Source organism: Ovis aries, chromosome 6, assembly GCF_016772045.2.
Source record: "Ovis aries strain OAR_USU_Benz2616 breed Rambouillet chromosome 6, ARS-UI_Ramb_v3.0, whole genome shotgun sequence".
Taxonomy (NCBI): domain Eukaryota; kingdom Metazoa; phylum Chordata; class Mammalia; order Artiodactyla; family Bovidae; genus Ovis; species Ovis aries.
This window is the reverse complement of record NC_056059.1, coordinates 15,259,137-15,276,030: the sequence shown is the minus strand read 5'-3', so window position 1 is coordinate 15,276,030 and position 16,894 is coordinate 15,259,137. Positions and strand designations below refer to the sequence as shown.

Below are 16,894 nucleotides of genomic sequence, written 5' to 3'. Positions count from 1 at the left end.
GACACAGATGTATAGAACGGTCTTTTGGACTCTGTGGGAGAGGGCGAGGGTGGGATGATTTGGGAGAATGGCATTGAAACATGTATAATATCATATATGAAACGAATCGCCAGTCCAGGTTCGATGCATGATACAGGATGCTTGGGGCTGGTGCACTGGGATGACCCAGAGGGATGGTATGGGGAGGGAGGTGGGAGGCGGGTTCAGGATGGGGAACACGTGTACACCTGTGGCAGGTTCATGTTGATGTATGGCAAAATCAATACAATATTGAAAAGTAATTAGCCTCCAATTAAATAAATTTATATAAATAAATAAAAAGTACCCCCCCCAAAAAAATAAAAGCAATGATAAGTCACTAATGGGTTTTAATTAAGAAAGTAAAAATGATCAATTTTGTTTTCAAAAGAAAGCTCTAGTGGTAAAGCCTAAATGGGAAACTTGGGGAAAGCAATTATAGAGCTACTGGAATAATCCTCATAAAAGATGGTGGTAGATTATACTATGGATATAATGATAAAGATGAAAAGATAAGAACAACCTTTAGAATTAGAAGTTAGAAAGGTAGATTAGGAGTTAGACAGCTTATTCAACTTATATGCAGAATGCTGCTACTGCTGCTAAGTCACTTCAGTCATGTCCGACTCTGTGAGACCCCATAGACGGTAGCCCACCAGGCTCCCCCGTCCTTGGGATCATGCATGCGAAATGCTGGGCTGGATGAAGCACAGGCTGAAATCAAGATTGCCAGGAGAAATATCAATAACCTCAGATATGCAGATGACACCATACTTATGGCAGAAAGCAAAGAGGAACTAAAGAGCCTCTTGATGAAAGTGAAAGAGGAGAGTGAAAATCCTGGCTTAAAGCTCAACATTTAAAAAACTAAGATCATGGCATCCAGTCCCATCACTTCATGGCAAATAGATGGGGAAACAATGGAAACAGTAAGAGACCTTATTTTCTTGGGTTCCAAAATCACTGCAGATGGTAACTGCAGCCATGAAATTAAAAGACGCTTGCTCCTTGGAAGAAAAGCTATGACCAACCTAGACAGCATATTAAAAAGCAGAGACATTGTTTTGCTGACAAAGGTCTGTCTAGTCAAAGCTATGGTTTTTCCAGTGGTCATGTATGGATGTGAGAGTTGGACCGTAAAGAAAGCTGAGTGGTGAAGAATTGATGCTTTTGAACTGTGGCATTGGTGAAGACTCTTGAGAGTCCCTTGGATTTCAAGGAGATCAAACCAGTCAATCCTAAAGGAAATCAGTCCTGAATATTCATTGGAAAAACTGATGTTGAAGCTGAAACTCCAATACTTTGGCCACCTGATGTGAAGAACTGACTCACTGGAAAAGATCCTGATGCTGGGAAAGAGTGAAGGCAGGAGGAAAAGGGGATAACCGAGAATGAGATGGTTGGGTGGCATCACCAACTCAATAGACATGAGTTTGAGCAAGCTCCAGGAGTTGGTGATGGACAGGGAATCCTGGTGTGCTGCAGTCCATGGGGTCACAAAGAGTTGGACACAACTGATCCACTGAACTGACTGAGATTAATAATGGGAGGCAAGTGAGGTGACAAAAATAAAATGTCTAGATTTCTAGAAAAGATAAAATTTTCGCAACAGTGAGTTCAGGTATGTGTGTGAGTGTGTGTATACGTACATACATATACACACATTACTGAACTATAAGGAAGCTTAGGGCTTAGGCGAAAATGTTATTGAAAATGGTATATCATGGAATTTAAACTATTTTAGGAAAAAAGTGAAAGCAAAGGAAAAGCTGATGATCCTGAAGAAAGTAGGGATAGAGATGCTCAGTGGACCAGAAATCCAGATAAAGTCAAAGAATGAGGGTAAATTATGTCATGGAGCATACATAAATTAATGATTTTAGAGGTAGAGTACTTATGGATGATCACAAAGTATGATGATGCAAATTGGTGGCTGGAGTAGAGTGGAGAAAATATCTTTGGAAATGAGGAGGTCAAGAAACTAAGGAGTTAAGCTGTTTTATCTTCATCTAAGTGGACCTCGAAGTCATGGCCTGGAATAGAAAAGACAACCAGGAGTCAGATGCTAAAGTGTATCATAAATGAGATCAAGGGGAATAACCTGAAGAAGCAGAGGGTCTTAAAGAGTGAAGGAATAATGGTTTGTAAACTGTAATGGGGAGCATGATCACACCAATTCCTTTTCTGACCTGGTGCTATGGAGGATACAGGAAAAGAAACATTCTCCAAATGAGTAGTAGTATTCTCTGTAAAGGGGTAGTTCCAAAGGGCTACGTGAAGGGTTTGAGAGTAACTCTAGACAACCCAGTCAGAGACAAGAAGGTACACACATGACAGGTGCAGTGTCATGCCTGAGTCTTACATTTTGGATAATGACTGATGATATTACGTAAAGGGAAATCGTTTGCATTATACTTCTAAGAAAATAAAGACAAGAGACATAACGGATTTAAATTCAGTGGTGTCTGTGATAAGAGTGACCATTGGACCTAGTATACCAAAATTGTGGATAATCATTAGAACATTTCATCTGTTTCCATTGGGTACATTTTCTCTATATATTTCTTTTGCAAATTGATGATTCATTCCTTTGCTAATTTCATGTTGGCGTATTTCTCCCTATTACCAATCTGAAAGGGCTTCCCTTGTGCCTCAGTTGCTAAAGAATCCACCTGCAATGAGGGAGACCTGGGTTCGATCCCTGGGTTGGGAAGATCCCCTGGAGAAGGGAAAGGCTACCCACTCCAGTATTCTGGCCTGGAGAATTCCATGGACTGTATAGTCCATGGGGTCACAAAGAGTCAGACAACGACTAAGCGACTTTCACCAATCTGAAAGGGCTCTTTAGATAGCCAAAATATTTGCTCTTTTTACAACAATACATTTTTACTTTTAATTTTATGGCAGACTTCCTTTCACATAAATTTTTTAATGTGTATGTGACAAACTATTAGTTTTTATCTTCATGATTTCTTGATTTATGTGATACTTTTTAAAATTTCTCCTCCTGTTTAATACTTTATACATTGATATATTTCCTTTATCCTTTCCCAACATTCCAAAAATTCAAAGTTTACAGATAATTCTTGGGACTGTTTTTTTTTACACTGTGATTAATTGGGATGAAATTTTACCTGTGTCACTGTTATTTGCATTTTGGTTTGTAAGGAAATTTGTGATTTTTACTTTTTAAGAGAGAAAAATGCAAAAGGTATAGGAATAGAATATAATCGCTCAAGTGCTATCTTTGCACTTAGCTTCAAATGTCTTTGCTTAGCAGGCTGATAAAGATCATAATGCCAAATATGCAAGTAGCCAATAAAGCTTTATGGAAGCAGAATAAATAGCCTATATTCAAATTTCTGTATCTGTAGGAAGACACATAGATTATTAGTTAAGATAAAGGTGACAGAGCCATTCTGCTGTAACAGAGACACAGAAACACAGCAGCTTAAAGGACAAAAGTAATTATTTCTCATTTGGCTTGGTCTCCTGAAGTGAGCATTCCAAGTTGTTAGGGTGGTTGTGCTCCATGAGGCCTAGGGCCTTATTCTGTGTAGTTGAAATCTGGAAGAAGGGGAAGGAAAAAAAGAAGATAGAAGGCAAGCAATTTCCCTTTACTTCCTTAACAAGAAGGTGGAAGTTGCATCTACCACTTCTGTTTATGTTCCGTTGATGAGAACTGGATCACCTGTTTGCACCTAGCTAGGAGGAAGGCTGAGACAAGTAATCTGACTATGGTTCTCACGTGTGCAGGAAAAAGGAGACTAGATTTGGGGAATGTAACAACCAGCCTACCATTTCTGGGAAAGTGGAGTGGATCTGTCGACAAAAAAAAAGTGCAGAAGTTGCTGCGAATTTCTACTGAATAGAATTATTTTAAATTAAATATGTTTACTTACTGTTTTATACTTACTGTACTTTGACAATTACTTTAAAAAAACTCTCAAAATAAAAAGGACATGTCTGCATCTAGAGCAAAGATTTAAAGTTCTGAGCACTTATGTAGCCTTTTCCACCCCTAAATTTCTCTTCAGGTATACACTCAATAACAGAAACCTTGGCCGGATTGTGACTATAGCAGAGCCATTCAACACTGAACTACAACTCTGGCAGGTAGGAAGATAAATTCCTCCATACTTGTCAAGGAAGGAACAGAATTAATTTTTTTTTCAAGTAGAAATTATATTTTCTCTATTCAGGTCCCGAAAGACAAGGAAAAAGTAATAATTATTATATATAATTAAATGTACATCTTATTTTTTTTCTAAACTAAAAAAATTTCAAATAACCAAGAAACAAAGTTTAAAAGTTGAGAAAGGTGAGGCCTGAGGAGGCTTAGGCTCTTGGTCCATGAGACCATACAGTTTGGCAAGCCATGAGCAGTCCATCTCCCCTTTCCAGGTTAGTGTAATCCTAGGATAAGCTGCTCAAGATTTGATTCCTTTCAGAACTCAGAGTTTTGGAATTTCAAAACTAAGCCCAAATCTTTCGTCAATTCCTATGGCGTAGAGGGGTGAGGGGATGTTCATTAACGTTAGCCAAACAAAGATTGTATGAATTTTGGAAGGTTACATCCTTCTGTGAAACAAAATAATTCTTAATCCTTCTGTGAAACAAAATAATTCTTATTTTTGTAAATAGCATATACTACTATGGTTAAGTTTCAGAGAGGGTTTTGGAAGGAAGAGGGAAAACAAACCAGATTTAATAGAGATTTTTTGATGAGCCCTCAATGGGTGAACTGAGTGTATATAAAACACGCCAGACTCTTGGAACAAAGCAAAGCCATCACTCCACAGTACAGGTTTTCCAGGAAACACCTTGGGAGAACGTGCAGAAAACTGAGGAACCTGCAGAAGCAGAGAGAGCATGCCCGCCACCACTGCGCAGCTCTCCTTCCCCAGTACAGCAGGGCCTCTTCTGCGGGACGTGCTGCCAGGCGTCCAAAGCCATGGGCAGTGACTACCGGTCTGAGAGGTGGGCTCACTCTAATGATGCACCAGAAGATGTATCTTAATGTTGTTCCGTGATACTGAATTTCCAGGGAAGAAGGAAACAAATCCAGAATGTCAATAAAATCCCTGAAGAACAACTGGGCTTAAAATGACTTTCTTAATTACTGCCTTCTCTTTTATAGATCAAGAGCTTTTTCGAAAGATATCCTGAAGCTGGAGCGGGACAAAAACCTAGGGAGCAAGTACTGGAAACAGTGAAAAACAATATCGAGTGGCTAAAACAAAACAGGGACACCATAAGAAACTGGTTTCTTGATTTGAATGGTTAATGTGTCCAAAGATCATATTTTAATTTTGTGACTCTATTATTTCTCCTGTTAAATATTTGGTGGCCTAATTTACAAGCACTGGGGAGGGAGTTTTATATATAGATACTGCTTTCACTAAGTACTGTGTTTATATGTCTTGCAAAGCTTTTAAATTGTTCCTTTTTGTTTATGAAGGAAGATATTAATAGAGTAGTTAATGTACTCAGGGATTTCTTCTAAGCATACTTCGTAGGAGATTCTTTACAAACTGAAGATAATTTAATAGTCATTTTAAGGTCTTTAAATATCATTCTTTGTATCCTAAATCTGTGAAAATAGAAGAATTTGGTCTTAGCTTTACATTTTTAGTACCAAAGAAACACCACTTAATCTTCTCTCTTGAATGATTTTTAAAGTTTAAACACCAGTACTTGAGGGACCAGTATTACCATCTTAATCTTTATTTTATTATTCAGAATTACACAGATCTAACATCATTGTATTCACATGTTTTACTCTTTTAAATCCTATCAAAGTAACCTGGGCTTAAATTTTACTCAAGGATTGCATGAATTAGCCAAAGAAACACCTGACTCTTACCTTTGTTATAAAATCAACAAAAGAATTCTCCTCTCCTTTTAAAAATAAATCTGAATGATTACCTTGAAAAACTACATTGTTTTCCAGTGTTCCTTTACTCTTGAATAATAATGACTGCAGCACTCCCCAAATACTTTCGGTTCAGTTCAGTTCAGTCGCTCAGTCGTGTCCGACTCTTTGCGACCCCACGAATCACAGCTTGCCAGGCCTCCCTGTCCATCACCAACTCCCGGAGTTCACTCAGACTCACGTCCATCAAGTCAGTGATGCCATCCAGCCATCTCATCCTCTGTGGTCCCCTTCTCCTCCTGCCCCCAATCCCTCCCAGCATCAGAGTCTTTTCCAATGAGTCAGCTCTTCGCATGAGGTGGCCAAAGTACTGGAGTTTCAGCTTTAGCAAATACTTTACCAGGAGGCAATAAGATTCAAGCACCCAGTCTTTTTCATGCTTAGTTTTCTGCCATCTTGCTCCATTCCCCACAAAGTTCCTTCAAATAAGCTAGGAAATTAAGGCGAAGATAGTGTTTAAATTCTACATGGATTTTAGAGGAAAAGGGCTAAATAATTGGAAACTTATTACAAAACAGAGAAGGGTGATCATTCCATAAAACTAAGTGGAATTAGAATTTAGCTTTGATCTTACCTAGCAATCTTTAAGTATGAAAATAAGGAAACCCATGGATGTTTCCAACATGACTCTGCATATCTGAGGATATATCTTCTTAGATATAACTTTAATGTGTAAACCCTTATATCCTAATCCATACAGAATCAGTTCAGTTCACTTCAGTCGCTCAGTCGTGTCCGGCTCCTTGAGACCTCATGGACAGGAGCACTCCAGGCCTCCTTGTCTGTCACCAATTCATACAGGATAGCACTGATGAAATTTATATTTGTGATTTGACTAACGACATCAATTTTGTAGGAGCTGGGGGCAAGAACATGTTTAATATGACACTTGATGCCAAGCAGATCCACAACACAAGTCCAACAGACAGAAAAGATAGTAAATTCGTATGTTCCAATCTACTGTATCTAGAAAATCTAAATTTATTTGGAACCTTCAGAAGTATAATTTAAGATTGGTTTGATGATAATTGAAACACACGGAAACAATCAAAACCCTAGTTTTGACTTTACATAAAAAACATTCCCTAATCAAGGGCTCTCAAACTTTGTAAACTTTCCTATTGCTGTCTCTTAATTTTTACTTCTCAATCCACATAGCTAAACTGTCAAAGTCAAATGTAGACTAGGGGGAGGAGGGGGAAGACTAAAAAAGAAGATATTTTCAGACTAAAACTTTTAAAATATTGTTTTAAATTACCTCAGAAGAAAACCACATTAACATCATAAATCATCAGGGGAAAAAAAAAAAAAAAATCCCGCTATCCTCATGGGGATTAACACCCTAACTTCAAATTGACCACAATCAAAACCAGCACTTGAAGTCTATGTATTGTTTCAAACGGATAAATAAGGAAGTGGGATGTTTTATCCTTCTGCTTTATGCAATAAATTCTTAAAAGAATTTGAAGGAGATGGTACATGAAACAGATTCCCAACTTGCCTATAAGTCATTCTGCTTCATTCCACTCTAAGCACTAAAACTGAGAATGAATTGTTTAGTTCTATTTACCCCATATGAAAAAGAACTGTGCACACTTCATTATAACTCTACTAGCCAATCAGGCCCTTCACAAACAGTATCTGGTTTTTAAAGGCTGATGACCAATAGATAGATCTATGCCAAGAAGAGTTTGCTACTGTGCTTTTTTGGTTGTGTCATGATTTTTACAGGAAAAGATTTTAGTATGTTGTGTCCAAAATTAAACCACAATAAACCATCAACTTTAAAGAATTAACAGGAAGAAATGATCAGCAAAGTCATGTAGCAAGAAGCAGGACCAGTAATAATTATTGCCTCCTTCTAGACAGTTTATTCGGAGGAGGCAATGGCACCCCACTCCAGTACTCTTGCCTGGAAAATCCCATGGACGGAGGACCCTGGTAGGCTGCAGTCCATGGGGTCGCTGAGTCAGACACAACTGAGCAACTTCACTTTCACTTTTCACTTTCATGCATTGGAGAAGGAAATGGCAACCCACTCCAGTGTTCTTGCCTGGAGAATCCCAAGGATGGGGGAGCCTGGTGGGCTGCCATCTATGGGATCGCACAGAGTCGGACACGACTGAAGCAACTTAGCAGCAGCAGGCAGTTTATTCCTATAGTGCAGATCACTGCTGTGCACCCACACAAGCGTAAACTAGGAGCTTATATAATAAACTATGAACATATAAGTGGCAAGCAGGGAAGTTCTGGGGAGCAGAGACATACAGCTAGGTTGAAGGCAATGGTACTCTTACAGTTTACCCTCCATGTAGATAAAGTGTTATTCCAAAAACAGATAAATACAAGGTGGGAAGAGAAATCTAGAACGGTAATTCTCAAAGGGAGAATAAGCAGGGAACAGAGGAAGAAGAGTAGAATAACCAATGAAACTTCCAAAACTGCTAAATAATACTAATAGTGATGGTAACAATAATACCAAGCTCCTTTCTAATAGCAAGCCCTGTTCTAAACACAAGCACTCCACATACATCAATTTCTATATTTGAACTTTACAAAAACCCATGAAGTAGGTACTGTTAATATCCCCATTTTACAGATGGAGAAACAGAGAAGTCACACAACTTGCTCAAGGCCAAAAAGTTAGTGTCTGGCATGAGCCATGACTTGAACTTAGTTTATCACCAGAATCTACATACACAACCACATATTAAAGTAGAAATCCCTGAAGAGAATTCCATTATCTCACCCCATTGTGACATATGAAAATCAATCAATGTGATGTACTATATTGATGGAATAAGGACAAAAACCACATGATCATTCCCATGGTGCAGAAGAAACATTTGAAAAAAATCCAGAACCCTTCCATGATAAAACATTCAACAAGCTAGAAATAGAAGGGAACTTCTTCAACCTGAAAACAGCATCTATGAAACACCAACAGCTAACATCACACGTACAGGTGAAAGACTGAATGCTTTGCCCTTAAGATCAGTAACAAGACAAGGATGCGCTTGCTTACAACTTTACTTAACACTGGAGTGGAACTCTTGCAAGGGAAATTAGGAAAGGAAAGGAAATAAAAGACATCCAGAGCTTCTGTGGTGGCTCAGTGGTAAAGAATTCACCTGTTACTGCAGGAATCATGAGTTCCATCCGTGATTCAGGAAGATCTCACGTGTCATGGAGCAACTAGGCCAGAGGGCCACAACTATTGAGCCTGTGCTCTAGAACTTGGGAGCTACAACTACTGAAGCCCGTGAGCACTAGAGCCCATGCTCCTTAACAAGAGAAGCCAGGGCAATGAGAAGCCTGCTCACCACAGCTAGAGAGTAGCTCCTGCTCGCTGCAACTAAAGAAAAGTCCGTGCAGCAATGAAGACCCAGCATAGCCAAAAATAAATAAATTTTAAAAATTATTTTTAAAAAGATATCCAAATGAGAAAAAAGAAAATGATCTTTATTATCTGATGGCATGATCTTGCACATAGAATATCATAAAGAATACATGCACATATACACACACGGATGATTACCACTAAACGAATTCAGCCAAGTTGCAGGATACAAATTAATTGCAATTCAATACACTAGCAATCAAAAATAAGAAAATAAAATTAGTTACATTCCAAGACCATCTAAAAGGATAAAATACTAAGCAACAAATTTAACAACAGGAGTCCGACTTGTAGACTTAAAACTAGGAAATATTGTTTAAAAAAATTAAAGATCTAAATACATGGAAGGACATCTCAGGTTCATAGATTGGAAGACATAATATTGTGAAAATGGCAATATTTCCCAAATCTACAGATTCAACATAATCCCTAAAAACGTCACCTTGATTTTTTGCAGAAACTGAAAACCTGATCATAAAATTCATATTGAAATGAACACACAATAAACAAAAGAATATTCAAACTAAGAACAGGTTGTAGAACTCATATATCTCAAATTTAAAACTTACCACTCAACTACAATAATCAGTAGAATATGATACTGCCATAAGGAGAGACATAGGTCAATGGAATAGAATTGAGAGTCCAGAAAGAAATACTTACATATATGGTCACTTGAGTCTTCACAAAACAATAATAATGTGGAAAAGTCTTGTCAATAAATGGTGCTAGGATAACTGGATATCCACATGCAAATAAAATGAAGTTGGAATGCTTTCTTACATCAAACACAAAAATTAACTCAAAATACATCATAAACCTAAAAGCTAAAACTACAAAAGAACAAAACAAAATAAAAAACATGCAAGTAAATCTTTGTGATCTTGGATTAGGCAATGATTTCTTAGGCATAATACCAAAAGCATAAACAACAAAAGAAAACAATAGGTAAATTAGTCTATATCAAAATTGAAAACTTTATTGCTGCAAACGATACTATCAAGAGAGTTATAAGACAAATCATAGTACCAAAGAAAATATTTGTAAATCAAAAATCCTAATTAGAGACTGGTATTAAGAACAATACTGCGTAAGAACCTGGAATGGTTGGTCCAGAAATCAAAGTAAATGGACATAGCCAACCAGATGGCAAGAGTGAACATCAGCATTTTAGGAATCAGTGAACTAAAATGGATGGGAACGGGTGAATTTAATTCAGAAGACCATTACATCTACTACTGTGGGTGAGAATCACTTAGAAGAAATGGAGCAGCCCTCAGAGTCAACAAAAGAGTCTGAAACGCAGTACTTAGGTGCAATCTCCCAAATGACAGAATGATCTCAGTTCATTTCCAAGGGAAGTCACAGTAATCTAAGTCTATGTCCCAACCACTAATGCCAAAGAAGCTGAAGTTGAACAGTTTCTCTGAAAATCTACAACATATTCTAGAACTAACACCAAAAAAAGATGTCCTTTTCATCACAGGGGACTGGAATGCAAAAGTAGGAAGTCAAGAGATACCAGGAGTAAAACGCAAGTTTGGCCTTGGAGTACAAAATGGAAAAGGGCAAAGGCTAACAAGTTTTGCCAAGAGAACATACTGGTCACAGCAAACTCCCTCTTCAAACAACACAAGAGATGACTTTACACATGGACATCACTGAAGTTTACACTGAAGTTAGACTGATTATATTCTTTGCAGCTGAAAATAGAGAACCTCTATACAGTCAGCAAAAACAAGACCGAGAGTTGACTGTGGCTCATACCATCAGCTCCTTATTGCAAAATTCAGGTTTATATTGAAGAAATTAGAGAAAACCACTAGACCATTCAGGTATGACCTAAATCAAATCCATTATGATTTTACAGTGGAGATGATTAGATTCAAGGGATTACAGCTGGTAGGCAGAGTGCCTGAAGAATTATGGATAGAGGTTCGTAAATTATATAGGAGGTGGTGACCAAAACCATCCCCAAGAAAAAGAAATGCAAGAAGTCAAAGTGGTTATCTGAGGAAGCCTTAAAAATAGCTGAAAAAAGAGAAGCAAAAGGCAAAGGAGTAAGGGAAAGATATCCAACTGAAGGCAGAGTTCCAGAGAATAGCAAGGAGAGATAAGAAAGCCTTCTTAAGTGAACAATGCAAAGAAATAGAGGGATAAAATAGAATGGGAAAGACTAGAGATCTCTTCAAGAAAACTGGAGATACCAAGGGAACAATTTCTTGCAAAGATGGGCTCACTAAAGGACAAAACAGCAAGGACCTAACACAAGAAGAAGAGATTAAGACGTGGCAAGAATGCACACAAAAGTTACACATAAAAGGTCTTAAAGATCTGGATAACCATGATGGTGTGGTCACTGACTTAGAGCCAAACATCCTGGAGTGTGAAGTCAAGTGGGCCTTAGGAAGTGTTACTGTGAACAAAGCTAGCGGAGGTGGTGGAATTCCAACCTAGCTATTTCAAATCCTAAAAGATGATGCTGTTAAAGGGCTGCACTCAATATACCAACAAATTTGGAAAACTGAGCAGTGGCCACAGGACTGGAAAAGGGCAGTTTTCATTCCAATCCCAAAGAAAGGCAATGCCAAAGAATGTTCAAATTACTATTCAATTATACTCATTTCATATGCTAGCAAGATTATGCTCAAAATCCTTCAAGCTATGCTGTAGCATGAACTGAGATATTCCAGATATCCAAGCTGGATTTAGCAAAGGCAGAGGAACCAGAGATCAAATTGCCAATATCTGCTGGATCACAGAAAAAACAAGGGAATTTAAAAAAAAAAAAACCCTACTGTTTTATTGACTACACTAAAGCCTTTGAATGTGTAGATCACAACAAACTCTGGAAAATTTTTAGAGATGGGAATTTCAGATCCACTTACCTGTCCCCAGAAATCTATATGCAGGGCAAGAAGCAATAGTGACAACCAGACACAGAACAATGGACTGGTTTAAAATTGGGAAAGGAGTACATCAAAGCTGTATATTGTCACATTGTTTATTTTACTTCCATGTAGAGTACATAACAAGAAATGCCAGGCTGGATGGCTCACAAGCTGGAATCAAAATTGCCAGGAGAAATATCAATGACCTCAGATATGCAGATGACACCACCCTTATGGCAGAAAGAGTAGCTAAATAGCCTCATGATGGTGAAAGAGGAGAGTGAAAAAGCTGGGTTAAAATTCAACATTCAAAAAGCTAAGATCATGGCATCCAGTCCCATCACTTCGTGGCAAATAGATGGGGAAACAATGGAAATAGTGACAGATTTTATTTTCTTGGGCTCCAGAATCACTGTGCACTAGTGATTGCAGCCATGAAACTAAAAGACACTTGCTCCTTTGAAGAAAATCTATGACAAACCTAAACAGCATATTAAAAAGCAGAGACATCACTTTGCCAACAAAGGTCCATATACTTGAAGCTATGGTTTTTCCAGTAGTCATGTACGGATATGAGAGTTGGACCATAAAAAAGGCTGAGCACTGAAGAATTGATCCTTTTGCATTGTGGTGCTGGAGAAGACTTGCTGTCCCTTGGACAGCAAGGAGCTCAAACCAGTCAATCCTAAAGGAAATCACCCTGAATATTCACTGGAACGACTGATGCTGATACTGATGCTCCAATAATTTGGCCACCTGATGCCAAGAGCTGACTCATTGGAAAAGACCCTGATGCTAAGAAAGATTGAGGGCAGGAGAGGAAGGGGGCAACAGAGGATAAGATGGTTGAATGGCATCACCAACTCAATGGACATGAGTTTGAGCAACCTCTGGGAGATAGTGAAATACAGGGAAGCCTGGCATGCTATAGTTCATGAGGCCTCAAAGAGGCGAACACAATTTAGCGAATGAACAAACCAAAAAATGCAGACTATATAAAGAACTCTTACAACTCCACAATAAAAAGATGACCCAATTAAAAATGGGCAAAAGATTTGCATAACTATTTCTCTAAAGAGAGACATATATCCAATAAGCACATGAAAACATGCTCAACATTATAAACCACTAGTGAAATGCAAATTAAAACCACAGTGAGATACCACCTCACACCCAGTAGGATGGCAATAATAAAAAAAGACAGACAATAACAACTGTTGGCAAGGATATGGAGAAATTGGAACCTTCATACATTGCTAGTAGGAATTTAAAATGCTGCAGCTGCTTTGGAAAACAGTTTGGTAGTTCTTCAAAATATTAGACACAGAGTTACTATAAACCCAGCAATTTGACTTCAAGATATATATCCAAGAAAAATGAAAACAAATATCTACACAAAAAGTTGTATGCAAATGTTTGTAGTAACATTATTCATAATAATCAAAACAAATCAAATTATGAATGAATTTTAAAAAGATGGTATATATCTGTAATGAAATATTACAGAAGAGGAATGATTCTAATACATAACACATATGAACCTTGAAAATCGTAACTGTAGGGTGAATGTAATGGTATGTATATGTCTCAATAACACATTTTTAAGTCACCCAGAAATTGAAAAAAAGAGAAGGAATATCTCCAAATATACAAAATCAAAACTTATATTTTTTACCTACTAGATCAACCAAAACTAAAGAGACTGAAAATTCACTGTTGATGAGGGGATGGTTCGGAAATAGACCTCTCACCACTGCTGGTAGCAGCGTGGACTGGAACAGTGTTTTAAATGTGAATTTGGTAACATTTTATAATTTTAAATATGCTTTTCCTTTGAGCCAGCAATACAGTTTCTAGAGGTTTATCCTTTAGATGCTGTATAAAAATACTTGCATGGTATACAAGGATGAAAGGATTTTCACTGCAGAGCTCTGAAAGTGAAGAACCTATGGCAGTTTCTAAGATTGTTAAATAAATTATGATGCTCCCTTACACTAGAATAAGATACCAGCATTCACTCCCACATGCTCTACCTTCTCTTCCATTATGGCTAAACTCCTAGGTAAGGCCAATGTATTAGGTCTCATCTTTGTTCAACTTCTCAAAGCACTGTACTAGTAAATAAGTCTGTGTTCTCTCTCTTACACCATCAGTGTTTCCTTATCTACTACATTCTTTGCATCAGCAGAGAACCATGCTATTATTTCCCCCCAAATTAAAATATACTAGCCCCCCAGTCTCTTAGTGATCTCTCCCTCTTCTCACTGAAACTTCTCTTAAGAGTTATCCATGCTTGTTTAGAGAAGAATTTAGCAGAAACTATCAGGTTTTAAATGTGTATGCCATCAGACCTAGTAATTCCACTATTAGGGATCCCTTTTAGATAAATACTTAGGAGATATTCATTTATGTTTAAGATTTTATCAGAGTAAAAGACAAAAACAAAACAAAACAGAGTTGTCTAGGCTCATCTAAAATTTCTTCCTTGAGCCCATTCTAATTGGGCTTTCATCCCCACTATTCCTCATAAACTGCCTGTTGAGGTCAGGACTTGCTAAATTCAAAAATCAATTCTCAAAACAATTCTACAAGAAGCCAAGATAATAGTGTCCAAATATACAGCTAACTGATATGACTTAATTCAAAGTTAAACTTTAAGACTTCTAGACAAATGAAATGGACTATATACGCTTCAGATAACCTCTCGAAAATACTACTTTCAACTGAGTTTTGAGGTTTTATCAAAATAGTAGTGAGCTGGAGTGCAGATTTTCTCTCTTGCTACTTTAACAGTCAAATGAACTGAGGGAAATGTTGACATATTCTTATGAAGTTGAGATGCAGCTGTCTGAATACACTTACACTTCAAATGTAGAACAAAGGTAAGATTTCCCCAGATCAATAATTTTGCAACTAGCTAACATACAGGCTAACTATTAAGGCACCAAAATTACAGGATGTAGAACATGGCTCCAATTGTTTTAGCCTATAAAAGATGTAAAGAAAGAAATGCTAAGATCCCTCCTCAGCCATCTTTCCATAGAGGGGGAAAAAAAAAAAAACCTTTGATAAAGAATCATAAAATCTATAACTTTAATTAATATAGCTTTGCAATCAACACTTCAAGATAAATTGAAGATGTATTTTAATTTGAAGGATCTATGTCAAATTTTGGAGAAGGCAATGGCACCCCACTCCAGTACTCTTGCCTGGAAAATCCCATGGGCGGAGGAGCCTTGTAGGCTGCAGTCCATGTGGCCGAGAAGAGTCGGTCACGACTGAGCGACTTCACTTTCACTTTTCACTTTCATGCACTGGAGAAGGAAATGGCAACCCACTCCAGTGTTCTTGCCTGGATAATCCCAGGGACAGGGGAGCCTGGTGGGTTGTCGTCTATGGGGTCGCACAGAGTCGGACACGACTGAAGCGACTTAGCAGCAGCAGCAGCAGCAGCAGCATGTCAAATTTATGACAATGCTTATCCCTGAGTGATGTAAATGATTCCTATCCAAGAAATTTAAAGTCTGGGTATAAGAACCAATAAATGATCAAATAAATATATACTATTCCTAAAGATTTATCCACAACATGACGATAAGGAGATTCAATGATCTGATTTTTCAGAAAAGTCTAAATTTGAATTTTATCAAGAAGGAAGCTATAAAAAAAACTTAGACAAAATTCCAGGTAAACTAACACATGCATAATTTGGGGTAAGTAAAGGCTGTGCTTTTTTTAAATTATTTTAAATATAAAGTGATAAACTATACTCTGGATCCAGCAAAGATTAGTCAATGACTGTGCATAAATTCGGAGAAGGCAATGGCAACCCACTCCAGTACTCTTGCCTGGAAAATCCCATGGGTGGAGGAGCCTTGTAGGCTGCAGTCCTTGTGGTCGCGAAGAGTTGGACACGACTGAGCGACTTCACTTTCACTTTTCACTTTCATGCATTGGAGAGGGAAATGGCAACCCACTCCAGTGTTCTTGCCTGGAGAATCCCAGGGATGGGGGAGCCTGGTGGGCTGCCATCTATGGGGTCGCACAGGGTCGGACAGGACTGAAGTGACTTAGCAGTGCATAAATTATCAAAGTTTAGCTTAAACATTTAGATGAAATGTGCAGTCATAACTTGAGAATAGCACAGAGAAACACAGGATCTACAACATTCAGAGAAGTCAGTGGATGGCGACTCCATCAATGAAATTAAAAGACACCTGCTCCTTGGAAGAAAAGCTATGACAAACCTAGACAGAATGTTAAAAAGTAGAGACATCACTTTGTCAACAAAGATCCAGAGAGTCAAAGCTATGGTTTTTCCAGAGGTCATGTATGGATGTGAAAGCTGGACAGTAAAGAGGGTGAGCACTGAAGAACTGATGCTTTTGAACTGCAGTGTTGGAGAAGACTCTTGAGAGTCCCTTAGAGAGCAAGGCGATCAAACCAATCAATCCAAAAGGAAATCAACCCTGAATATTCCTTAGAAGAACTGATGCTGAAGCTCCAATACTTTGGCCACATGATGTGAAGAGCCAACTCATTGAAAAAGACCCTGATGCTGGGAAAGATTGAAGGCAGGAGGAGAAGCGGATGACAGGGGAGGAGGTGGTCGGATAGCATCATCAACTTAATGGATGTGAGTTTGAGTAG

General features: G+C 38.1%; 1 protein-coding gene and 1 long non-coding RNA gene across 2 annotated transcripts in view; one reads left to right on the top strand and one right to left on the bottom strand.

Annotated features, from left to right (window-relative positions):
- Window positions 1-5,958, top strand: part of ENPEP (glutamyl aminopeptidase) — an 80,642-nt gene extending 74,684 nt beyond the window's left edge. The window contains exons 19-20 of the mRNA XM_004009617.5: window positions 4,056-4,134; window positions 5,159-5,958. Coding sequence (XP_004009666.2) covers window positions 4,056-4,134; window positions 5,159-5,305 — 226 coding nt within the window. The 3' untranslated portion in view covers window positions 5,306-5,958. The remainder of the gene's footprint in view (window positions 1-4,055; window positions 4,135-5,158) is intronic.
- LOC132659923 (uncharacterized) overlaps window positions 1-16,894 on the bottom strand; it is a 41,480-nt gene that overhangs the window by 4,122 nt on the left and 20,464 nt on the right. The window lies entirely within an intron of this gene.